The sequence below is a fragment of the Lipotes vexillifer genome, unplaced genomic scaffold (assembly GCF_000442215.2).
Source record: "Lipotes vexillifer unplaced genomic scaffold, Lipotes_vexillifer_v1.1 scaffold426, whole genome shotgun sequence".
Lineage (NCBI taxonomy): Eukaryota > Metazoa > Chordata > Mammalia > Artiodactyla > Lipotidae > Lipotes > Lipotes vexillifer.
This window is the reverse complement of record NW_006779491.1, coordinates 2,612,163-2,636,857: the sequence shown is the minus strand read 5'-3', so window position 1 is coordinate 2,636,857 and position 24,695 is coordinate 2,612,163. Positions and strand designations below refer to the sequence as shown.

The following is a 24,695-nucleotide window of genomic DNA, read 5'->3' as shown; positions in this document are numbered from 1 at the left end:
GTCGTGTGGGGATCACCACGTACTGGGAGGAAAGGAGCAGGAGACAGAGGGTGGGGACAGGGCCAAGGCTCAGCCTAGGCTGAGGTGAGGTGAACCCCAGCTCAGAGGTGTGAAGGGCAGGGCAGGCCCGGGCTACAGGCCCACCTGGGGTTGGACTCTGAAGTCAGTCCAGGGCTGGGTTTTGAAGAAGGGGTGAAGGTCACAGTTCAAGGCAAGTGAGGTCCCCTGCCCCCACTCCCTGCTCCCATCAGCCTCTGGGGTAACCCTGGGCCACCTACTCACCAGCAGAATGTCAGCCACAATGGCCCAGTTCATGGAAAGCAGTGTCTCTCCAATAAAAATGAAAATCTGGGGGATGGGAGGTAGGCGGTGAAGGAGGGGGAACAGGGGTGGGGCACTGGTCTCATCATAAGAAAAGCAAACACATGGAGGGTTCACTAGGTACCAGGCCCATCTATTAACTCATTTAACCCTCACAACACCCCTAGGAGACAGTTGCTACTATTATTCCCATTTTACAGAAGATGAAACTGAGCACAGAGAGGTTAAGTCACTTGCCCAATGTCACACAGCTAAGAATGGCCAGAGCTGAGATTCAAACCCAGGCATTCCCACTCCAGAGTTGGCTCTGAACCTAGTCCTGCCCCAGTGCACCATTCCTCCACCCTGGACCCAGAACACCCCCTCAGACACCTGCTGGCTACTCACATAGGTGGCCACGATGCTACCACGGGCACAGGCGAGGGACAGGAAGAGGAAGGGTGAAGAGCCCAGGAGGCCAGCAGCACAAACCAGCGGGTCAGCCCGGGGGTTGGAGCGGCGGAGTCGGCGGCTGATCTCCACGCCCAGGCCCACACCCAGGACCCCAGTGAGGCAGGTGATGAGCCCAAAGACGAGGCTGGGGGGAAGGGGAGGGGCAAGGGGGCTAGCCTCACCCCCATGGCCCAGAGAGAACAATCGTCCATCCTGGCCACCCTCACAACCCAGGTCTACCCAGGCACAGCACCCCATGGTTCACAAGAGGAAGGCACCTATTCCCAGACTAGGAAACTGAGACTCTGGGAGAGGAAGTAGCTTGTGGAGTCAGGATTCACACTCTCCTTGCCTGAGTCTGAATCACAGACTCTCTCCACTTCATCCCCTGCCACCTGCAGGGCCACCCAGACCAGACCCCATGTGGGTACCTGTCAGAGGAAGAGCAGGAGTCTCCAGGAAGGCAGGGGGGGGTCTCCCCCAAGACCACACGGGAACGCAGCAAGAAAGCAGGAGCCCAAAGAGCCAGGGAGCCCGTGACAAAGGCCACAGCAGTGAAACCAAGGGAAGACAGGATGAAACTAGGACTGCAGACAATTAGGAGGGAGGAAGTTAGACTCCACTGAGGTATCAGTGTCAGAGACCTCTCTTCTCCCTCTCTGGCTTATTTTAATAGTCAGGGCACTGAGTCCAGAGGCTGTACTGGCTTCCAGGATCTGGGCCTGTAATTCAAGCAGCTGCCATAAGGGAGCAGTGGCGACAGAATTCCTGGCCTTAGGGTAGGGCCAGCTGACAGAAAACAGAACAAAGACCACACCCACGTAAATCTCAAACTAGACCTCAGGGCCTCCCTGGGGGCCTCAGACGTTGGGTTAGGATGGAACTGAACTCACTTTCTTGCCAGAGCCCTCAGATCTTCCCACCACGAGGTGGGGTTCAGGGGTGGTGAGTCTGAGTGGCGCTCCACAGCTCCCCTCGGTGGCTCCCGTACTACCAGGAACAGCAGCACAACAGCCAAAAGAGTGGGCTTCAAGAAAGGCACAGACGGGGAGACACTCAACCCTGGGGACTGAGAGAAAGTGAGGGTGTATAAAAGCAACTCAGGCCCCAAGACCTCAAACACCCAGTGACTGCCTGCTCAAGGAAGCTGAACCTGTGGTTGAGGGGAGGGGGTGACTGCCACTAGGAAGTGTTTCTGTTTCTGCAAGCCTAACTGCTCCCTCTTCAGCAACAGCACCCTAATTTTCTTTTGGGAAAGCACTCCCCCCATTTCTCTCAACCCATGTGGTTCAAATAGGGTGGGGCTTGTAACCCAGACTTTGCCAAGAGTAATGTTAAACCTCCCAGGCCTCAGTGATTGAGTCAGTGCCAGCATGTGACCCACGTTCATCTAATCAGACACCATCCAGGACTACTGCTCAAGGATCCAGGGTGCTGAAGTTTCTAAACGGGAAGATAAACATGTGGAGCTTTCACTTGCTTGAGAAGGAAGATAACAGAGGAAAGTAGAGCTGAGAAAAGGATGATCAAATTCCTGTGACACCGTGGGAGTCCTGCATCCAGCTTTACCTGAAGCTCCCCCTGGGACTTTCCATTATGAGAGCCAACAGAGTCCCATTTGGGGGTTTACAGTCGTACAATGGGCTTCTATCACCTGCAATCAAGAGTTTTACCTAGCACGTGGCTTCGCAGTGAGGGCAGCTAGGCTGCCTGTAGGCTTGGCAGAGTGAGCACTGCCTTCAAAAGGGGCTGTCTGACGGTAGAAAGGGGGAGTCAGTGAGTGCACCGCTAACCTTTCCCCAGGCCGTGACCCGACTCACCCGCAAAGCCCAATGCCAGTCCCCCGCCACATCCTTCACTTTGGAGCCTGCAATGTAGCCCAGACCACTGTGGGAAGGGGGTGAGGGAGGAGAAGAGACGGCTGGTCAGTCCCGCTCCAGGCAAGGCCCTTCTGCCTCCCCACCAGGCCCGAGGTCCACTCACCTGCCCACAGGGATGGCAAAGTAGAACACGCTGAGCATCCGACTCCGCTGGTCTGCCACGAAGAGGTCAGCGATGAGGGTGGGTGCGATGGTGGAGTAACTGGCCTCCCCGACCCCCACCAGGCCCCGGGTCAGGAGGAGCAGCCAGAATTGCTGGGGAACGAGATATGGGGCAGGTGGCACCCCGCCCTGCAGTCAGCCTCCCAGCCTCCCTCACCAGACAGCTCTGAAGAGGTGGCAAGGATGGCAGGAGAGGCCTGGGTTTTAGAATCTAACCAACCTAAGCTTGAATCTTGGCTCCACTACTTACTAGCTGTGACTCTGAGAAAGCAACTTAGCCTCTCTGAGCCTCAGTTTCCTTATCTGCAAAAGGGGAATAATAACAACTTGTTCACATACCTATTGTGAGAACTGGACAACAAAAGGTCTGTTCATTACCTTGCACCCAGTAGGTACGAAATAAATCTTTATTTCTATCTTGTCCAATCCACCCAAGACACCCCAACAGTGAATAGTGATCTTAGGCAGGGGTTTATTTGTCTACCAGAGACACCAAAGCTAAGAACAAGGCACAATCACCCAAGGAGAGTGTGTAGTGTCCGGGGCTGAGGAGACAAGAGCCCCAGGGCAGAAAGCGAGAACAGACAGAGATGATTTCAAAGGAGCAAAGAAGCAACAGCCAGGGAGGCAGGACGAAAACCAGAAGAGGGGGTCACGGCAGCTAGAAGAGAGTTTTCGGAAGGGAGAAGTAGGTCAACAGAGCCAGGGGCTCCCAGGAGATGCAGCGAGAACAGGACTAGGAGGTGGGAGCTACAGCTAGCAACTGAGGGGCACTGCTGACTTTGGCAACGGAGGGCGGGGGCAGGTTAGCCAGCAGTGCTCAAGCGGGGAGTGGGAGGGGTGGAAGTGCAGGCAAAGTGAGAGCCTCGCCCCAGCTGCTCCTTCACCCAGACTGGAGCTTCCCTCTGCGGAAGTCTGACTAGGAAGAGGAAGACGGACAGAGGGCAGTCCTGGTAAGGTCTTTCCTGTGATAGAGAAATGTGTGTGTTTAGGTGTGCAGTGGAAGGAGGGGATGATGGACAGAAGAAGGTTCTGGAAGAAAAGGGGAGAGGATGGGGTGGGCAGATAACTCAGGCAAACAGGGAACGGAAGACGGCATGGATCAAGGGAACCGCACAAGTTCCCCGGGCCCAGTCTGCAATGACTCCAAAGAGCAGCAGCGAAGACTGATGGGGGAGTCAGGGTTGCGGGGAGGAGAGGGCAGGGGGGGAGGGCAGAAGCAGGAGCCAGTGGGGACCTCACCTCTCTGGGGATGAAGGACGACCCCAGTGTCACCAGGGACCAGAAGGCAATGCCCCCGCACATGAGATACTTCCGATTGTACCTGTCACCCAGGTAGCCAAACACAGGTGCCAACACCATGTAACTGGAGATGAACACTGGGGGGAAGCAGAGAGTCACAGCCCAGCCCCAGTACCCCTACCCCACCCCCAAACCAGCTCAGGGAGTGAGAAGCGGGGCAGGAATAACTCCCAACCCTGAAACTATCAGAGCTTCCTGCAAGCAGGAGTGGTGGCAGGTAGGAGCTGTCCAGCTCCGTCTCCAATGTTCTTCAAATCTTCCATTGTAGAATGGATGGCCCAGCTGACTCATCCCTTCCTCCTACCCTGGTCTGCAATGCACTTATCTGATCTAGCCTCTCCCTACCCCTCCAACTTCATGCTTATCGACTTTCCCCAATGGCCCAACTGCCAAGTTCAATACCACCTTAAGGCTTTGGGCACCTGCTGTCCTCTCTGGAATTGTCTCTCCTCTCCCCTGAGCTCCACAACCTCAGCTCCTTCACCCTCAGCTCAGAAACCTTCCCAACCACCACATATCCAGTCTCCCTCTATCACAGCTACTCTGTCTTCTTTTACATAACAGTTATTTCTATAGAAAATTGTCTCATTATTAGTTTAGGTTTTCAGGGACTGTTGCCCCCCTCGTGCACAGCAAAATGTTGGCTCCAGGAAGACAGGACTGTATTGGCCATGATTGTGTCTCCATCACTTAACACACTGCCGAGCACAAAACAGGTGCTCAACAAACATGTGTTGAATGAAATCGTGAAGAGGATTGCCGAGAAAGACCTGGGTTTTTTTGTTTGTTTGTTTGTTTGTTTTTGGCTGAGCCACAGGGCATGTGGGATCTTAATTACAGGACCAGGGATTGAACCCCCGCCCGCTGCATTGGGAGCACAGAGTCTTAATCACTGGACTGCCAGGGAAGTGCCAGACCTATTTCTTCTCTAACTCAACAACTCTTTAGAGCTTTGCAGACCTGGACCTATGATCCCATTTTCATTCCATTTAACTTTGGCTTAAATAACTCCAGTTCCTTGGTGGCCTGGAGTGGAGCAAAGAACAGTGCAAGACCTGGTTTCAAACTCCTCTTCTGCCTCGAACTTGTGTGACCCTAGGCAAGTCTTAACTCCTCTCCAAGCCTCAGTTTCTTTATAAAAATGTAGATGATACTACCTACTTTCTCTATAAAACAAGAATAATAACTCCTTGGCTGATAAAGGATTAGAAGACAATGGGGGTAAAACGTCTTGCCGAATTCTTTGGATGTTATCAGTACTTCCTCCAGGGCCTGGCACATGGTAGGTGCTCAGAAATGAAGGAAGGAGGGAAGGAAGGAAAATAGGACTTGGACTTGGCTTTGCCTTTCCCATAAATCCCGAAGTTCTGAACAAGTAAAACTCACCTCCTCCCCTTCTAGACACCCTCTTCTGCCATTATTTACTGGGTGCCTACCATTTTCCAACACTGTACGATGCACTTCACAGGCATTATCTCATTTAATCCTCACATCAGCCCTATGAGGTGAGCCGGGGTTATTACCAGTTCCAGCTCACAGACAAGGAAAGTGTGGCTTAGAGAGGTTGAGGGCCTTGCCTACCATCACATTAAGTGAAAAGCTGGTATATAAACCCAGGTCTCTCTTTAACTGTTATACAAAACTGACTCCCTCTTTAAATCTCTTTAACTGTGGTGTCCTAATCGAACAGGACAGCCTCAGGGCAGAGCCATGGCCATCTCCTCCCCTAGCTCAGCCACCAGACCTCCCAAAAATGAGGCCCCAGGCACGCCAGCGTGTGGCCCCAACTGGGGTAGAACAGAAAGAAGAGGTGCTGTGTGCCCAGGAGGGGCCTCCACTCACCCGTCTGGATAAGGCCGGAGCTACTGTCTCCGATGTCGAAAAACTGCTCAATGTCCGGAAGGACGCCTGGGAAGGAGAAGACTCAGGATGGGCTGGCCGAGGCAGCCCCACCTTCGGGACCCCACTCCCACCCCGCTTTCTAACTTTCTCCCAGAAGTCAGTACCAGCCACAGTGAAGCGGTCCATGTAGTTAAGGAGGTTGATGTAACACAGCACGGCCACTATGAGAGCCGAACGGCCCGAAGACAAGCCCGTGATGCGCTGCAGTCCCTCCCGGTCTGGGACTTCGTGATCCTCGGACCTCGGGCTCCCCATGGACCCAGGCAACCCCGGGGTGCCGGGCGCAGGCCCGTCGTCCGTGTCATCCGCCTGGCTGAGGAAGGGCGCGGTGTCGGACCCGGACATGGTCCCGGGGGCCGCGCCCGCCCGCGCTACGGTCCCACCGACGATCCCACCTGCGAGGGGAGGAGGCTGGAGAAAGGAGGATGGAGGGAACCCAGGCGAGGGAAGTGCGCTCGGACACCGAGAGGAGCTTGCCCCGAAGCACAGAACACGGGGGATGGAACCCAGGCTCTATCATGCGTCCCCGCCCCGGCAGACACACCGCGCGGAGGGACGAGTGGAACTCCGGTGAGATCAGAGACAGGAACGGGTTGAGGAGAGTCCGATCCCCCGCCCCCTCCCGGTTGAGGCCACCCCTCACCCCGGGTAGGAGCCCACCGCATTCGCGGTTGGTCAGCCCCGGCGCCGCACCACCGCCACCGCCATGTTGTCTAAGAGCCGGTCATGTGACACTGGAGCAGGGGCGGGGGCGGTGGACGCCACTGCGGGCCGGCCCCAGACGCGACTACGGAGGCCGCGCGCGCCCCTGCGGTTTTGCCGACGTTCCCGCGTCACGTGACTGTGGCCGGTCGCTACGGTCCTCGGCTGCGTTCCCGCCGTGACAGCCGGCCTAAAGGTGTCTGGGTGAACTGTTGCAGTCCTTCCCACTCTGAATCTCGGCTTCCTTATCTGCGACGCTGCTTGGCAGACTTCTTACTGAACGAGATCAAACGAGATAATGGAACCTTAAAAGATTCTGGAAATACAGTAGTACTGTAAATATCTCTAAACGTGCCAACAGACAGTTTTGTTTTTTAAAATTTATTTATATGTAGTTTTTGGCTGCGTTGGGTTTTCGTTGCTGCGCGCAGGCTTTCTCTAGTTGCAGAGAGCGGGGCCCCCTCTTCATTGCGGTACGCGAGCTTCCATTGCAGTGGCTTCTCTTGTTCAGGAGCACTGGCTCAGTAGTTGTGGCTCGCAGGCTCTAGAGCGCAGGCTCAGTAGTTGTGGCGCACGGGCTTAGTTGCTCCATGGCATGTGGGATCCTCCCGGACCAGGGATCAAACCCGTGTGCCCTGCATTGGCAGGCAGATTCTTAACCACTGCGCCATCAGGGAAGTCCCAACAGACAGTTCTTACTCTCTTCCCCACAGTGTCCGGTTGGGGCTTCATACGTGCTCAGTAAGTGTTGGATGAATGAATGAATGGTGAACAGTGGCCCCTGTCCCTACCTTTCGGATTCCCCAACCCAGCTGAGATTGCCCTGCAGACGTTTAAGAAAGTGTCCCCAGACCCCACCGGCCGCGTCTGGAGCCAGTTTTTCCTCACCTCCAACTTGCGCCCTCTGATGGTCTCACTTGGAACAGGCAGGGGCTAAGGAGACTCCTAGCCATGGACGGGGCTCGACCACAGAGCCCTGGCACCAAAACAGCTTGGTTCCTGAGTGCCTCGCTGCCCCAATCGCCAAGCTACAGCTAATAAACATACACTCTAAGTAAAGTTAATGTAGTTCTATGCAAAGGAAGCTTCAAGACCCCTCTTCCAACCAGACGTCTTAAGTCCCTCTGCCGAAATTCTAGAGTCTCATGTTCTTGGGACCCCCGCAAGAGGCCTTATCAGAAACTCTTGAGTCACTGTCCTGCTTGGCGTTGCCCCAGGAGTACTTCACGTTTCAGAACCTTAAGCCTGGTCTCCCTTTAGGGTCTAAAGGAAAGAGATGGAGAGGAATTTCCGATTGTAGTCACTGAATTTCCTCAGTACTATTGAGCAGCTACTATATGCCTGACATTGTGCTGGGTGTCAGGCAACTGCAGATTTACCTACCCTCATAGAGCTTATCTGAAGGAGCTTTTGCATGCAAAAGGTGCACCTGTGAAATGAAAAGGCAAGCCACTGATTGGAAGGAAGTGTTTGCAGAGCATGTATCTGACAAAGGACTTCTACCTATCCAGATGTATAAAGAACTCTTAAAACTCAGTAAGACAAAAACACAATTTTTTAAGTGGGCAAAAGATATGAACAGACATCTCACAAAAGAAGATATATGCATAGCACAGGGAGATCAGCTCGGTGCTTTGCGACCACCTAGACGGGGGATGAGGAGGGTGGGAGGAAGATGCAAGAGGGGGGGGATATGGGGATATACGTATGCATATAGCTGATTCAGTTTGTTATACAGCAGAAACTAACACGACACTGTAAAGCAATTATACTCCAATAAAGATGTTAAAAAAAAGATATATGAGTGGCCAACAAGTATATGACACCATTGGTCATTATGGAAGATAGAATTAAAACCACATTAAGATACAACTATACTAGAATAGCTTAAAAAAATAAACGCACTGGGACTTCCCTGGCAGTCTAGTGGTTAAGACCCTGCACTTCCACTGCAGCGGGCACGTGTTCGATCCCTGGGTGGGAACTAAGATCCTGCATGCCGCAAGGCGTGGCCTAAATAAAGAAATAAATACCCTGATAAAGTACTGGAAATGATATGAATGTTTGTGGGAATGCAAAGAGTACAGCTACTTTGAGAAACAATTTGGCAGTTTCTTTAAAAATTAAACATACAGGGCTTCCCTGGTGGCACAATGATTAAGAATCCGCCCGCCAATGCAGGAGACATGAGTTTGAGCCCTGGTCCGGGAAGATCCCACATGCTGCGGAGCAACTAAGCCCGTGCACCACAACTACTGAGCCTGTGTGCCACAACTACTGAAGTCTGTGTGCCTAGAGCCCATGCTCCACAACAAGAGAAGCCACCGCAATGAGAAGCCTGCGCACAGCAATGAAGAGTAGCCCCCGCTCGCCACAACTAGAGAAAGCCCACACGCAGCAACGAAGACCCAAAGCAGCCAAAAATAAATTAATTGAATTAATTAAAAGAAAATTAAACATACACTTCCCATATGACCCAGCAACTCCACTACTAGGTATCTATCAACAAAAAATGAAAACATATCCAAACAAAAGCCTGTATGTGAATGTCCATAGCAGCATTATTCGTCATAGCCAAAAAAATTGAAAAAGCCCCATGTATCCATCGACAGGTGAATAGTATATTCATACAGTGGAACACTGCTCAGTGATACATACAGTATGGGTAAATCTCATAAACATTGTGCTAAGTGAGAGACCCCAGACACAAAAGACTGCACACTGTATTATTCCATTCATATAAAATACAGAAAAGGCAAAACTAATGTGACAGAAAGCAGATTAGTGGTTGCCTGGGGCCAGGGGGAGGAGGAGGTACAAAGAGGCACCTTTGCAGGACTGTGGACATTTACTAAAACTCATTGAACTGTAGACTTAAAATGAGTGAATGCTTAGGCGTGTAAATTATATTCCATTAAGCTAAAAAAATTAAAAATCTGTAGTCCAAACACAGTACCTCTGGACATTAATGAAAATAAACCTTTCTGGTTATAAAGACAAATATTTTGATGCTAATTGGTTTTGGCAAATGGGAAAAATATTTGGTTCTTCCCCAAGTACAGGTGACATTTATTTATTTATTTACTTACTTACTTATTTATTTATTTATTTATTTATTTATTTATTGCCATGCCTGCATGTCATGCAGGATCTTAGTTCCCCCACCAGGGATCGAACCTGTGCCCCCTGCAGTGAAAATGTTGAGACCTAACCACTGGACCACCAGGGAATTCCCCCAGGTGCCTTTTTCTTTTGTTTTTGGCTGAGTCAGGTCTTAGTTGCGACCCACGGGATCTTTGTTGAGGCATGCAGGATCTTTTCATTATGGCATGCAGTCTGGGTTTCTCTCTAGTTGTGGTGCTCGGGCTTCTCTCTAGTTGTGGCATGCGGGTTTTCTCTCTTTCACCCATGCGCGTGGGTTCCAGGGCGCATGGGCTCTGTAGTTTGTGGCATGTGGTCTCTCCCCGTTGAGGCAAACAAGCTCAATAGTTGTGGTGTGAAGACCTAGTTGCGCCACGGCATGTGGGATCTTAGTTCCCTGACCAGGGATCGAACCAGCGTCCCCTGCATTGAAAGGCAGATTCTTTACCACTGGACCACCAGGGAAGTCCCCCCCACCCCACCCCCTGCCCAAGGTGCCTTTTAATTTTATGGATCTCTCGATTAAAATTCCTTTAAGTTCAGATAAATAAATATGTCTGTACAGTTCTACTGGTTTCAACTGGAGCCCAACTTTTGCTCTATTAGCTTTGGAAATTGTGGTTTGTGAAATATAAGTACATATGGAATTTCTTGGAAAAAAAAGTTCATCCATGACAAGCGCCACAAAAAAGTCTGGCATATGGGTATTATAAGGACCTGATAGCAGGGGCATTTGACCTGGTCAGGGAGGTTTGAGAGCCTCTCTGAGGAAATGGTCCCTGAGCTCTGCAAACAAAAGAAAAGCAAAGAGCATTTTGCTCAACATCCAAGTCTACAAAGATTAACCTGCTGCAGCAGCTGACCAACAGCGCACTCGGTGCTTCAGATGAAGAGATTAAGCGGATAACGGGATGAAGCACTCTGCTCCAGAGGAAATCAAGGATAACAGGATGCTTGTGCTTTGGATAAACAGGCTTTTAGGTAGCTAATATGCATTTCAGGAAGAATTCTAATGAACCCAGCTTCTTGCATCTTCCCATGCATAGAAAAGCACTATAATCATCAACTTGAGAAAACTGCTCTTTGTGACCGGCAGTAATCTTTTACCAAAATGTATATTGACTGCTTGTACTCCCTGACCAAAATATTTACATGTAAACTGGTCTCACCCCCTACCTCTTTGGAGCAGTTTTTCAGAGCTATCTGAGAGGCTGTCTCCCAGGCTATAGTCCCCAGTAAGTCCCTGAATAAAAATCTCAGGTGTGGGGGAGGGGCAGTCATTGACTTTCCAGGAGGGAAAGAAGAGCAGTGCAAGCAGCAGAAAGCATGTGCAAAGGTCCTGCCACAGAAGGCAGCATAATGAACACAAGGGTCTGAAAGCGGTGCAGTGTGGAGAGCAGTGAGAGAGGGAGGCTGGCTGGGGAGCGGGCAGGGAGCAGTTTTCAACAGGCCCACCTGGTTTTCCATTTGGCCCTGCATTCCGTGGCTGTGTGGTCTGGGACAGGTTAATTCATCTTAGCTTGTTTCTCTTCTGTAAAATGGGAATAATAACACATGCCTCCCAGGATTGCTCTGAGGATGAATGAGATTAGGAAAAGTGCCAAGCTGTGGCACCAGATTAGGGCTCCTTAAAGTTTTTTTCTTCGGACGCGCAGGCTCAGCGGCCATGGCTCACGGGCCTAGCCGCTCCGCGGCATTGTGGGATCTACCCAGACCGGGGTACGAACCCGTGTCCCCTGCATCGGCAGGTGGACTCTCAACCACTGTGCCACCAGGGAAGCCCTCCTTAAAGTTTTGAATGTTTCTAATCAGGGCAGTTTTAGAAAGATTCCCTGATGAGTGATCAATCTCTTTGATCAAAAGGATGAATAATCACTCTCATTATTGAAGAAATGCAAATCCTTTTACAATGAGTAGTCTTTCCCGTATCTTCCCCAGATTAAGCACTGGGGAAGATAAGAGGAAACTGGAACCTTCTAGCACTTGCTAATGGATTTATAAAGAGGCCCAGTCACTTGTACTCAAGAGAAAATGGGTAGGTGCACATCCAATGATCTGTGATTCTAAACCTGAGAAAAATCCCACTCGGGGTCACCACAATATTGCTTGTGATAGCAACATACTGGGGGGCTAGAACGGGGTTTGGTTACAAGTGACAGAAATCCTCCAATAGCAGTGATTTTTTTTTTTTTTTTTGCCACACGGCTTGCAGGATCCTAGTTCCCTGGCTAGGTTTTGAACCCGGGCCCCAGCAGTAAAAGTGCCAAGTCCTAACCACTGGACCACCAGGGAATCACCACCCAATAGCAGTGATTTAAACAAGACAGGCTTCTCGCCAAACAAGACAGGCTTCTCGCCAAAGCCCAGAGGTCAGTAGTGCAGGGCTGGTAAGACGCTGCATGGAAGCTCAGACCCAGGCGCCTTCTCTCCTTGTCCTGCCCTGCATGGCTTCCTTCCCCAAAGTCACCTTGTGTCGGTAGGGATGCTCCACTTCCAGTGAGCAGCAGGAAGAAAGCCAAAGAGAGGGGCACACACTGCCCGCTTAGGGACGTGTCCTGGAAGTTGCACGCCTTCCTCTGAATTGGCATCTGGCCACACTTGGCTACAGTGGAGGCTGGCAAGCACTGTCTTCATTCTGAATTCTCTGTGCTTTGCTAAAAACCAGGGCTTCTGTTACCCTGGGAGGAGGAAGAATAGGTGTGAGGGGACAACAAATGGTCTCAGCCACAGGGGTCATGGGGAGGGGGTGGTCACGGGAAGGACAGAGAAACAGAAATCCTCAAATACACACAAGTTGAATGTATTCCCGTTTATTCTGTTGAGATTGAACATATTTTAATTTTAATGTGTTCAGACTTATTAATGGACATAAAGTATCTGAAAAAAAATGAGTTATACCATATCATGGATTATTTAAATGTTAAAAAATTTTCTTTCTATATTTCCCACATTGTAAGTTCAAAGGAATACCACATTCCAACAAAAAACTCTTTAAAGAGAGTGATATGTTTTTGCCAGAATTATACCACCTATCAGTGGAAAATTCATGGCTTTATTAGTAGACGGTGCTGAGAAAACTGGCTCGTTATATGGTGAAACTAAAACTTGGATCTCATAGACAAAGGTGAATTTCAAATAGTTTAAAAGTAGTATTCAACATTTCAGCAGCCAGTACAGCCTGGCATTAACCAATGAGAACAAATATTTGACCATGCAAAGCAGATGCCAGCACATACCAGTGTGTACTGGCTGGACTTCAGCCCGATATTAGTGGCCTGAATGTGAAAGAAAAGCTAATAAACTAACAGAAGAAAATGTAAAATATCTTAACTACTTTTAAATAAGAAATCAAAAAGCAACAAATGATATAACAAAATAGTTAATTCATCTACATTAAAATTAAGAATTTCTGTTCAGTGAAGGACACCCCTGAATATACAAACACAAGTGCCATTTTGAGAGTTTTTTGCAACTGCCCAGGAATATACGAAGAACTTTTGAGAGTAAACAAAAAAAAAAAGATAGGAAGCCCCCATGAGAAAATGAGCAATTCACACAAAGGGAAACCAGAAAAGCTGACAGGTATATAAAGAAATTCCCCAAATTACTGGTGATCAGATGAATGTACATTAAAATACGGCACCACTTTACACCCAACAGACCAGCAAAAATTAGAAAGTTGGGCAGTAGCAAGTGCTGGTGAGGATGAGGAGAAATAGGAAGCTTTAAGTGGGAGAGTCAATGACCATTCTGAAAACAAATAGAGAAATTAACCTGTCCGACCCATATTCCCGTCCTGGGTACCTCTGCCAAGAGAACTTTTCACAAAATATGGAAGGGGACACATAAAAAGATGTTCATGCTGAGGAGTTGGAGGCACCCAGGCGTCCACCACTTAGCAAATGTGTAAACAAAATGCAGTTGACACCCACCATGGAATACCTCAGAGCAGTTCAAAGAAACAAAGCTGATGTAGCATAAGCAACACAGGTTGAGTGAAAAAAGCTACAGCACAAGATCTACAGCATGATACTACATGTGGAAAAAGTATATTCACACATACAACATGGCATTTTTCAAGGATACAGTCACATTCAGAAACATGTAATCAAAACATTAAAATGGACGCTTATGGGAGAGGATGGAGTGAAGGGGAAAAGCCATAAAACCAGAGAAGCCTTGCGTGGACTGGAATCCTGAGATCCAAAACCAAAAGGCTCAAGGTGCTCAATTATGCCTTAAATAATGTGTGTGCATCAGGAAGGTGGCTTGAAAGGGTCCTGGGGTGAGGAAGACACCCAAGCCTGAGAATCTACTATATTCTTCAAAAGAATAACCCATCGTCTGCCTCTGCTGAAGCTAATGCATGCGTGAGCTTGATCATCTAGTTTCCTGCAGGCTGAGGAGCCACACCCGCGTATGTGCCTCAAGCAAACTTCACCCCCACCCCACAATGACACTGAGGCCACTGCTGGTCCTGGACGTGGCATAAATGCCAGGCCTGGAATCCCATACCTGGGATTTCATGTTGATTTCAACTCACTCTTTCAATAGGAGCCGTCTCATAAAAGAGACATTTCGATAAAGGAAAGGGTGATGGTGGAGGGGAAAGGGTGAGGGTAAGGGATACCTTCTCCATGTCCCAGGAGACTGCAAAACTCAGCACACCCTGTGGATGGAGCCACAGTCCACCCAGGGCAGCAAGGACCACCACACAACTAATCAGGTAGCTACCGGCTTGAAACCAGGGTCAACGGGGCAGGGCGGGGCGGGGCGGGGGTGGTCCAAGATCACTCCTTGATTTTGCTTCAGCTTGAGGATAAGTTCTACCTCAGTTTCAGCTAGCCCTTATGGGGCCAAACAGGGGCAGCCGCTCTCCCCAAGTCCAAGCTGGACCTCTAAACAGGGAGTGGGGTTTCAGCTCCAGACCTCGATGAGGTCCCCGGATTCCATGCCCAGATCAGCCGGCAGCTCCCTGCCTGAAAGCTTTGTCCCATCAAAGAAGAAGGAGAGCTTGCGGCCCGAGAGTCCCATGGCCTCCTCGTAGCGGGACATGAGGGTCTTGAGAGGAGAATCCTGGATGGAGAGAAAAAACTGGGTGTAAGAGTTTGAAAAGAGGGGCTGAGGAGAACTTGTAGGGACAGACAGAGGACTTGCGGCAGGGGGGACAAGGGGACAAGTCAAGTCAGAACCCACGGAGGGAAAGGCAACTGGCCGAAGAAGCCAGCAGCAAGCTGGTTCCTCTCTAGGGAGCTGGGCCACAGAGCCCAGGACTGGGATGTTGGCTGTGGGTCAGGCAGGTTCTCCAAAGCCGGTCTCCTCACCTACGATGGAGGCATGAATCACAAGGAGGAAGCCAGCCGGGCTCTGGAGTGAGCATGACCCAAGCTGGGGGCCAGGCGCTCCCACTGAAATGGATGTATAACCCTAGCCAAGTGCTATGGGTTGATTGTGTCCCCCAAAATAGATACCCTGTGGTCTTAACCCCTGGTAAATGTGCATGTGACCTCATTTGGAAGATGTTATCAAGATAAGATGAGGTCATACTCAATTGCAGTGGGCACTAAGGCAACAGGACTGGTGTGCTTATAAGAGAAAACAGACACACAGAGAGACACACAGGGAGAACGTCATGTGAGGAAAGAGGCAGGGATTGGAGTGATGCAGCTGTGAGCCAAGGACTGCCAGCCACCACCAGAAGCTAGGAGGAAGCAAGGAAGGATTCTACCTAGAGTCTCTGAGGGAGCATGACCCTGCTGACAACTTTTCTTTTTTTATAGTTGATTTACAATATTTTATTAGTTACAGGTTTACAACATCATGATTCAATATTTTTATAGATTATACTCTATTTAAAGTTATTATAAAATAATTCCTATATTCCCCTCTGCTGTCCAATATTATCTTTTCTTTTTTAACATCTTTATTGGAGTATAATTGCTTTACAATGGTGTGTTAGTTTCTGCTTTACAACAAAGTGAATCAGCTATACATAAACATATATCCCCATATCTCCTTCTTGCGTCTGCCTCCCACTCTCCCTATCCCACCCCTCTAGGTGGACACAAAGCACCGAGCTGATCTCCCCGTGCTATGCAGCTGCTTCCCACTAGCTATCTAATTTATATTTGGCAGTGTACATATGTCATTGCCACTCTCTCACTTTGTCCCACCTGCTGACAACTTGATTTCGAACCTGTAGCCTCCAGAACTGTGAAAGAATACATTTCTATTGTTTTAAGCCACCCAGTTTGTTGTATTTTGTTATAGCAGCTCTCAGAAACTAATACGGCAAGTTATTCCACCTCTATAGAGGTTGGCTTCCGTATTTGTTAGATGAGGGTAACAACAGTGCTTTCCCATATAAGATTGTTGTGAAATTCAATAATATCCTGAATGTGAAGTAAATATCCTTAGCACAGGGACTGTCACTTCTTTTGTAATTAGGATGGGTTTTATTGGTTACTGTCCAAGGGTGATTTTGACTTTAACCAGGAGGAGTTAGGAGACCAGAGCCAGGCCCCCAGCAGAAGGGGGAGGGAAGTTGAACACTGGGCTTTTTCCACTATCTAGGATGGGTGGGGACCCAAGACCACAGAGGGCAGTGACTCCATCCTCCACCCACCGACACGAGAGACCACAGAGCACGGGGCAAGGGGCACAGAGAGCCACCTCCCCCACTCACTCGAGGCAGCGAGACTTCCAGCAGCTGGTGCTTCTCCTTCCCCTGCACCCGCAGCTGGAGCAGGTGGGACTTCTCTGCGACATCCGGAGAACTTGCTAGCACCACACAGTCTGTGGGGGGCAGGATCGGGAAGCCAGGCCTAAGCGGGGGTTGGAAGCAGGGTCCCCTCTGGGCCTCTTCCCATATCCCCTCCCTGTGGCAAAAGCCTCCTCAAGCCTCCCTGCCTTCCTCTCACCAATGATGTCAGCCACTCCAAGCTTTAGGGTCCTGGGGGTGGCGGTAGGGGACAGCTCTGTCTCTCCGAAGAGCAAGAGGATCCTGCTTGGGGACACCCCAAGACGGGCGGCCATGTGGTCCACCACGCTCTGGAGGGGCTCCGACTGGGAGGGGGACAAGAAGTGAAGGAGGCCTTCCTGCCTTGATGTGCTTCCCCCCACCCACCCCCAGTTTCTGGCCTTAACTACTTGCTGAATTCCTCATCTGTGAGTTCCACCATATTTACCTGGCAAGGCATAAAATAAAATCATGTTAATAAGGGGTTCAGGCAAGTGACACAAAGACACGAAGCAGCCATGAGTTAGGAGAAAAAAGGGAGTGGTGGGGATTGCGGCCAACCAGAACTGGATACGCCCCATCTAAACAGGCCAGCTGTTCCGCAGTTCCAGCTGACTGGTACCATGTAGGGATATGGGCCAGGTGCTGTATCTTCCTATTTAAGAGAAACCAGAAATCTGGACCCTGGTACAAAATCACCCGTTGCAAAGGTTGGTGATGAACTCATATGTTCATGTGAGTCATACATGGGACTTCCCTGGGGGTCCAGTGGTTAAGACTCCACGCTTCCACTGCAGGGGGTGCGGGATCGATGCCTGGTTGGGGAAGGTCTGCATGCCATGAAGTGCAGCCAAAAAACTAAATAAATAAAAGCACCGTACAGCACAAAAGAAGAAGAAGCATGGGACCTCCCTAATGGTCCAGTGGCTAAGATGCTGCGTTCCCAATGCAGGGGGTTCAACCCCTGGTCAGGGAGCTAAGATCTCGCATGCCACACAGCAGCGACAAAAGAAAAGAAGCAACAGCAGCAGCAGAGTCGATAAGGCCATGGGCCGCCAGTTCACAAGCCCTGGCTTAGTTGCTTGCCTGATGCATGGTTACTGCTCGATAAATGGTCACTTCTGTTATCATTCTTGTTTTGGAATTGGAGTCATGCCTACAAAAAGAGTAGCCTTCATCAGGAAGCTAGTGGGGATCGGAATGACCAAGTGACACCTGGGTGTCCAAGGCAGTAAGAGCAAGCACAAGAGGGAAGCACAGGGTCCGAGGGAAGGAAAGAGGGAGGGATGCACCCTGGGGAGGGGCTACCAAGCAAAGCTTCTTAGGATGTTTAGTGGAGCCTTGAAAACGGGTGGGAAGTTTGCCAGAAAGAGAGGGGAGAGGGAGGAAAAAAATCTCCCAAGGGGAAGAGTGAGCACAAAGGCGCACAGGGCTGAACAAGCGCTGGGCAGCTCCAGACAGCAGGATGGGCAAAGGAAGCCACGGTCCCTTCTGCCCAGACACCACAGTCTCTCCACAGACAGTTCCTGGGACCCTTCTCCCAGACTCTTCAGGCACTTACCATTCTGATGGGCAATCTGACCAGGTCAGCCCGGCACTGGATTTTGAGCGGCAAGAGCCGAGGGTTCTCTGGGAGAGTGGGCCCCTCCAGTAGGACCACCTCATCCTCTTGGCTCAGGTGGTCCTGGCCCTGGGGCTGCTTGGGACTCAGACAGGAACGGAGATCTTGGAGGCGCTTGTTCACCTCTCTGGGGTGCAGAAAGAACTGTGGGTCAGTCAGGGTGGGCCCCCTCCACCCTGCCCCTCTCCACCCCAGCCCAGAGTCCCCTGCCCTTGGTACCTTAACTTCTGGAGTGCCCGAGTATGCTTCCTGCTGTTGGTCCGTGGCAGACGTGGAGGCAAAGGTGAGGTGTCCTGAACCCTGTAGAGATAAAAGAGGGACAGGATGGAGAAAGAGGTGAGACCCCAGCCCCACACCTCTCCTCATGGGGCCCCTGGGGACCAGAGGGGTACCTGGAGAATCAAGAGAGAGCATCTTCCGGTGACATCCATCTTATGGGAAGACAGGGGGAGGTAAGGACAGGGAAAACCTGAGTCATAATTTTTATATTTATATGACCCAAATATGAGGGAGGAGAATGCCGAACTTTTAAGATAAGTTACTTCCCAGGTAAATGTCGGATAACATCCAAATGACACCAAGCACTTACTATCGGCCAGGGGTTAACTCTTAATTTACCCCAAAATTCTGACCCAGGTACCACTATCATCCCCATTTTACAGAAGAGAAAATTGAAGCACAGAGAGGCTGGCTAAGAGACAGCTGCCGGATTTGCAGAGCCACAGCCTCCACCCCTGCATCACTGCTTCCTTCGACACAAAGCTGAAATCTCCATTTCCTGGCGGGTCCTGAGGGCCCGCTGTCATCCTCTGACGGGGCTCACCTCTTCTTTCCCCAAGAAGAGCTTCATTCCTCACCTGAGCCTCAAGACTCCTTCCGTCCTCTCCTTACCCTTTGAGGAGCCAGCCAAGCGCTCTGCCTGCCTCAGCCTAGCCCCCCCCAACTCCCTTTCTGCTCCAGCGGCCCCAGGGCCCTCGCTTCACTCACGGTAACATCTCTTTCTTCTCTTCTCCATCCTTACTCCTCAGCTTCTTCTTCCAGGGAGAATTGGGACGTGGGGAATCCTCGGCGTGGAGACTGCTGGAATCTGCCATGTCCGCCTCTGGGGACAGCGCAGGAGGAAGTGGAAAGGGTTAGCCAAGAGAGGGCAGCGGGAGGCGAAGGAGAGACAAGTCAGGGGCCTCAGAAGGTTCTGAGAAAGGAGGAGACTAAGGGAGCCCCAGACACACACAATCACTGGGGAAGGGCTCAAGGGGTGTGAGTCAAAAGGGAAAAGCCTACCTCAGAGAGAAGAATGAACTGGAGCCTGACAGATTAGAGCAAGAGAGTGTCGGAACTTCATGCTAAGGCATGAGACAGTGGTGAGTGTGGACAGTCGGAAAGTGGCTCACCCCAACTGAAGCATGCTCTTCTCACTTTTGATCACATGCACCCCACAAATGAAGAACACTGAGCACACAACCCGGAAAATAGGTACTTACTTAATACACATATACTACTTACTATACAGGGACATACTATTATATATGTTATGAAACATACACTAAAACAAATGTCAAAGGATGTTTTTTTTTTTCTAACATTTCTCTTATTTTCTTCCCATACTCCGTTTGGTGGGCACAGAGAGACTGTGACTCTGGGGTGGAGGAGGGGGTGTGGGGCAGAGACGGAATGAGGTAAAGAGGTAAGTATAGGCCTTCTGAGCCTACGTTTCTCAAATTTCATCGTGTGTCATTGCCATATTTTGCCATATCTCTATATTATTTAATATCTTTCTTTCTTAAGTTAGTTTATTTATTTTTAGCTGCGTTGGGTCTTCGTTGCTGCGTGTGGGCTTTCTCTAGTTGCGGCGAGTGGGGGTACTCTTCGTTGCATGCGCAGGCTTCTCATTGTGGTGGCTTCTCTTGCTGCAGAGCTCAGGCTCTAGGCGCGCAGGCTTCAGTAGCTGTGGCATGTGGGCTCAGCAGTTGTGGCTCGCGGCCTCTAGAGTGCAGGCTCAGTAGCTGCGGCGTACGGGCTTAGTTGCTCCGCGGCATGTGGGATCTTCCTGGACCAGGGCTCGAACCCGTGTCCCCTGCATTGGCAGGCGGATTCTTAACCACTGTGCCACCAGGGAAGTCCTAATATCTTTCTTTAAATCACTCATTTTAACTTGACTATCTTATAAAAGGAAATCAGGTATAATATTCTAAACTACAGAAGCTCTTTTCCATTTGCTTGCCACACGATCATCATTAACCATAAGATAATTACTGTGAATACAAAACAATGATAATGAATCCTAGATCAGTGGTTCTCAGAGGCAGTTTTGCCTCCTGGGGGACATGTGGCAATGTCTGTAGACAATTTTGGTTGTCACAATGAGGGGAGGAAGGGGTTGGGGTGTGATACTGGGATCTGGTGGGTAGAGGTCAGGATGTTGCTAAACATCCCACAGGGCACAGGACAGCCCCAAACAAAGAATGATCCAGTCCAAATGTCAGTAGCACCGAGGTTGTGAAATCCTGTCCTAGTAGCTGCCAGAGGCCTGAGATTCTGCGTTTCTGACTAAAACTCCTGGAAGATACCCAACATTCCTGGGTCCACATTTTGAGTGGCAAGGACAGAGGTGCCTTTGTACTTCTCTGTTCCAGGTACCATATATGCAAACCATATATGTAGCCCAAGAGGGGGCTTTCTATATATTCTCTTTAATTAAGTCTCACCAGAATCCTTTGACATAGGTCCATTTTTTATCGCCATTTTGCTGATGAGGAAATTGAAGCATTGAGAGATTAACTCGCCCAAGGTCACACAGCTACTAAGGGGTAGAACTGGCATTCAAACCAGGCCTGCTGTTCCCAAATCAGCTCCTAATCACCCTGCCATACTCCCTCATGGTGCAAAAGTCTTAGTCCAAGGTCTGCATTTGCCCACTGGATCGCTTCCCTATTAGACTTGATTCCTACTCACTGCCCTTGAGTGGTTTGCAAAAATCACATCACTGAGGGAGAATAAAGGCTGGGCAGCCCTGAAAAGATTCAAATAACACCCTGCTGGCTCCAGAGTGTTCCCAAGACACTTGTTGCAGATGTAACAAGATGTTACAGATTCTTAACACTTCCCCCTCCCCTGTTCCCAGGATTACAGAATCAGAATCTCTGGGGATGGCACCTGGAAATCTGTATATTAGCTCACTCTTATGCCTATTAGAGTTGGCGGAAGGGTGTTTTGACAGCATTTTCTGTGCCTTCTGGTTAACAATCCAGCTCCTTTCAGGATTGGAGCTTTTTCTGGCTAGGATGCAGGAGTCACCTCTCCCATGTCCTTCCCCTGAGCCTCAGGAAACAACTAACTGCAGGGATGTAAACTCCAGAAAGTCTCCTCAAAGAGGCCAGCGCTGGGCACCTCTCCCTAGAAGCCCTCCCTTACCTTCCTCAGTCTCTGGGGGGCAGAATTTCAGGAGGGACGTGTGGTCTGGGATGAGGTGGAGGCTGCTTTTCACCTGCAAAGAAAAAGTAGATCAGTCCCAAATCCTCCCTCCACTTAAAGAGAAAACTGGGGTCGATTCGTCCCTCACACCCAGGCCTCCTCCAGCTCCCAAGTCCTCCCTAAGGATGTAGACATTACAGCCCTCCCAACAGGGACTCAGGAGCTCAGCTTCCCCAGAATCCAAAATTGGAGTACCCTACCGTACGGTATCACTTATATGTGGAATCTAAAATATGACACAAACGAACATATCTACAAAGCAGAAACAGACTCACAGACATAGAGAACACACTTGTGGTTGCCAAGGGGAAGGGGGGAGGGGGGAGAGATGGACTGGGAGTTTGGGGTTAGTAGACGCAAACCATTACATATAGAACGGATGGACAACAAGGTCCTACTGGATAGCACAGGGAACTATATTCAATGTCCTGGGATAAGCCATAATGGAAAAGAATATAAAAAAATGTGTAGGGCTTCCCTGGTGGCGCAGTGGTTGACAGTCCGCCTGCCAACCCCCCTGCCGATGCAGGGGACACGGGTTTATGCCCCGGTCCAGGAAGGTCCCACATGCCGCGGAGGGGCTGTGCCCGTGAGCCATGGCCGCTGGGCCTGCGCGTCCGGAGCCTGTGCTCCGCAACGTGAGAGGCCGCGGCAGTGAGAGGCCCGCGTACCGCAAAAAAAAAAAAAAAAAAAGAATGTGTATACATACATGTATAACTGAATCACTTTGCTATACAGCAGAAATTAACACAACATTGTAAACCAACTACACTTCAATTTAAAAAAATGAGTACTCTGACTCCGACACCCATTTCCCTAATGTACTGTAAGGATGCAAGCTTAGTTCCCCTTTTTTACGAAGCTGCTAGCCATCCTGCTATCTTAGAATCCTTGGGAATCTCAGTCCCCTAGCTCACCCTACCACGTGGAGACTCCAGCCTCCTGGAGCCCCCAGTTCTCTCTGAACTTCCATGGACCCCAGTCCCCATCTTCCTGGATCTTTAGCAATGGGCCACCAACCTTAAAACCCAATATGCCCCAAATCCCAGCCCTAGGAGCCTCAACTCTTCTCTGAACCATCAGGGATCCCAAACCCTTAGGCTCGCTATACCCCCGACACTCCAGCTCCTGGGAATCCCAAACTCCCAGCACACTCCAAACCCCTTCACCTCCCCAATTTACAGAAACCCCAGGAACCCTGCCCCCAAGGCTCCTAGCCCCTGCTTCCGTTTAGTCTCCCAAGACCAATCCTAGAACCCTACCCTCAACATTTCTAAACCCAGCCCTTCCGCGCTAGCCCTCTCGGGGACCCGCGTGCACCTTCTCGGAGTATACTGGAACCGCCGGTGCCTCCCCGGGATCCAGCAGCAACCGCCGCCGCCGCCTGACCAAGACCCGAGGGGTTTCAGCCGGCCGTGCGTCCGCCCCTTCGCTGTCACTGTCGTTGTCGTCCCGGGGCGCGGCCGGCACCGGGGGTTCCGGGGGCGGGACCTCGGCCGGGTCCGCAGCGCCGCGCGCCTTTGCGACCTCCAAGACATCCTCATCGCTGTCGCTGACCAAGTCCACAAGCACCGAGTCCAGGGTGCGCCGGGCTGGCGACCGTTGAGCGCCAGGATGCCGGCCACGGCCGCCCCGGGATCCCCGAGCCCTTCGGCCGACACCGCCGCCTCTGGGCCGCCGGCCCTTTTTCCTCACCGGCTCCGCCATGGCACACACCCGGCTGCCACAGTCGCCCGCCTCTAGCCAACTCGCCTGGCCCCCTCCAGCGGCTTCCGCCCTTCATTGGGTGAACTGCCTGCTAGTCAGCACCTCTCCCCGCCCACACCCTCTGGATCCACCTCTCCGCCTTTTCACTGGTCGCTGCACCCGCCCATCACACATTCACCACTGAAACCAAGGCGCCAAAGATTCCAATCAGCCTCGGCGCAATCGGCGTAGGTTTCGACTCGTCCCGGCTCACCCATTGGCCTGACCATCCTTCTACAAGCCCCGCCCACTGACGAGAGTCTTTTTCCTGGTTGGTGGAGGAGCGGGGCATCCTTGGAATTGTAGTCTGAAAACCCTCAGGCTAGAGTGGAAGGAAGAGTCCGGCTGGGAATTGCTTTTAGAAACCGCAGACCTTATGGGTATCCCGTTTATTCTTTCCCCCAACCGCTTGGTGGGCTGAGTAATTCCGCTCGACGCCGACTCCTCGCACACGACCCCTCCTCATGTACAGAATCCGTACAATACTCCCCTGGACCAACACTTCAATACCGCGCAACTCTCCGCATAACCTTCGACAGCATACATACCCTCCCTCACACTGGAGGTCCCGACAGACACTTTTTACGGGTAAAGTCAACCCAACATACACTCTTGCAACACCCTCCCACAACGTACACCTAAGCACAACCCGCCTCACAAACACCTGGAAGGGCAAATACAAGTGAAAAATAAGAGGCTTAATTCTCCCTGTTGAAAATAAGGGACGTGACTTCTCCCCCTTCTCCCTTTTCTTTCAGAATTTCTTTCTTGGAACTTTTCAAAATGTATGTAAATCTTTGTAATGGCTAACTAAGCCTCTTGCCAGTCTCATAACTCAGAACTCCAGGACCTGGGAGACGTTTTCTTTTTAATTTAAGTTTAGTTGATTTACAATGTTGTGTTTCTGGTGTACAGCAAAGTGATTCAGTTTTCTATATATTTTCTTTCTCAGATTCTTTTCCATTATAGTTTATTACAAGATATTGAATATAGTTCCCTGTGCTATGCAATAGGACCTTGTTGTTTATTTATTTTATATTTAGTAGTTTGTATCTGCTAATCCCAAACTCCTAATTTATTCCGCCCCCCCCACCCCACTCCCTTTCCCCTTTGGTAACCATAAGTTTGTTTTCTACGTCTGTGAGTCTGTTCCTCTTTTGTAAATAAGTTCTGGAGCCATCTTTTTGAAATGCAAGCATCAAGGGAAATAGCTCCCAATCTCCCCATCTCCCAGCTCCAGCGGGAGAATAACAGCCTAACTTCATGGAGGCTCTGC

The 24,695-nt window shown here is 50.5% G+C and overlaps 2 protein-coding genes and 1 non-coding gene across 5 annotated transcripts in view; all 3 read right to left on the bottom strand.

Moving 5' to 3' along the window:
* The window catches only part of SPNS1 (SPNS lysolipid transporter 1, lysophospholipid), a 7,672-nt gene extending 1,008 nt beyond the window's left edge, over positions 1-6,664 (bottom strand). Inside the window, exons 1-12 of one of the 3 annotated variants that reach the window (XM_007452814.1) lie at positions 6,643-6,664; positions 6,104-6,394; positions 5,940-6,005; positions 4,038-4,174; positions 2,737-2,888; positions 2,570-2,640; positions 2,215-2,222; positions 1,647-1,780; positions 1,185-1,340; positions 709-898; positions 283-348; positions 1-22 (exon numbers count right to left, since the gene is read on the bottom strand). In XM_007452814.1, the coding sequence (XP_007452876.1) occupies positions 1-22; positions 283-348; positions 709-898; positions 1,185-1,340; positions 1,647-1,780; positions 2,215-2,222; positions 2,570-2,640; positions 2,737-2,888; positions 4,038-4,174; positions 5,940-6,005; positions 6,104-6,394; positions 6,643-6,664 (1,315 nt within the window). Of the gene's footprint in view, positions 23-282; positions 349-708; positions 899-1,184; positions 1,341-1,646; positions 1,781-2,214; positions 2,223-2,569; positions 2,641-2,736; positions 2,889-4,037; positions 4,175-5,939; positions 6,006-6,103; positions 6,395-6,642 lie in introns of those variants that run through there. The other 2 variants (XM_007452815.1, XM_007452816.1) reach the window with 2 other exon arrangements.
* Positions 6,665-12,062: 5,398 nt separating this feature from the next.
* Positions 12,063-12,134, bottom strand: TRNAK-UUU (transfer RNA lysine (anticodon UUU)). The gene has a single exon. It is a non-coding gene; the product is annotated as a tRNA-Lys (tRNA).
* Positions 12,135-13,875: 1,741 nt separating this feature from the next.
* NFATC2IP (nuclear factor of activated T cells 2 interacting protein) lies at positions 13,876-23,503 on the bottom strand. The gene is made up of 8 exons (XM_007452813.1): positions 22,994-23,503; positions 21,614-21,686; positions 19,190-19,304; positions 18,422-18,502; positions 18,143-18,329; positions 16,763-16,907; positions 16,528-16,637; positions 13,876-14,918 (listed from the first exon to the last, which is right to left on the bottom strand). The coding sequence occupies exons 1-8, from the start codon at positions 23,378-23,380 to the stop codon at positions 14,760-14,762; spliced, it is 1,257 nt and encodes a 418-aa protein (XP_007452875.1). The 5' UTR covers positions 23,381-23,503; the 3' UTR covers positions 13,876-14,759.
* Between the last annotated feature and the right edge of the window lie 1,192 nt (positions 23,504-24,695).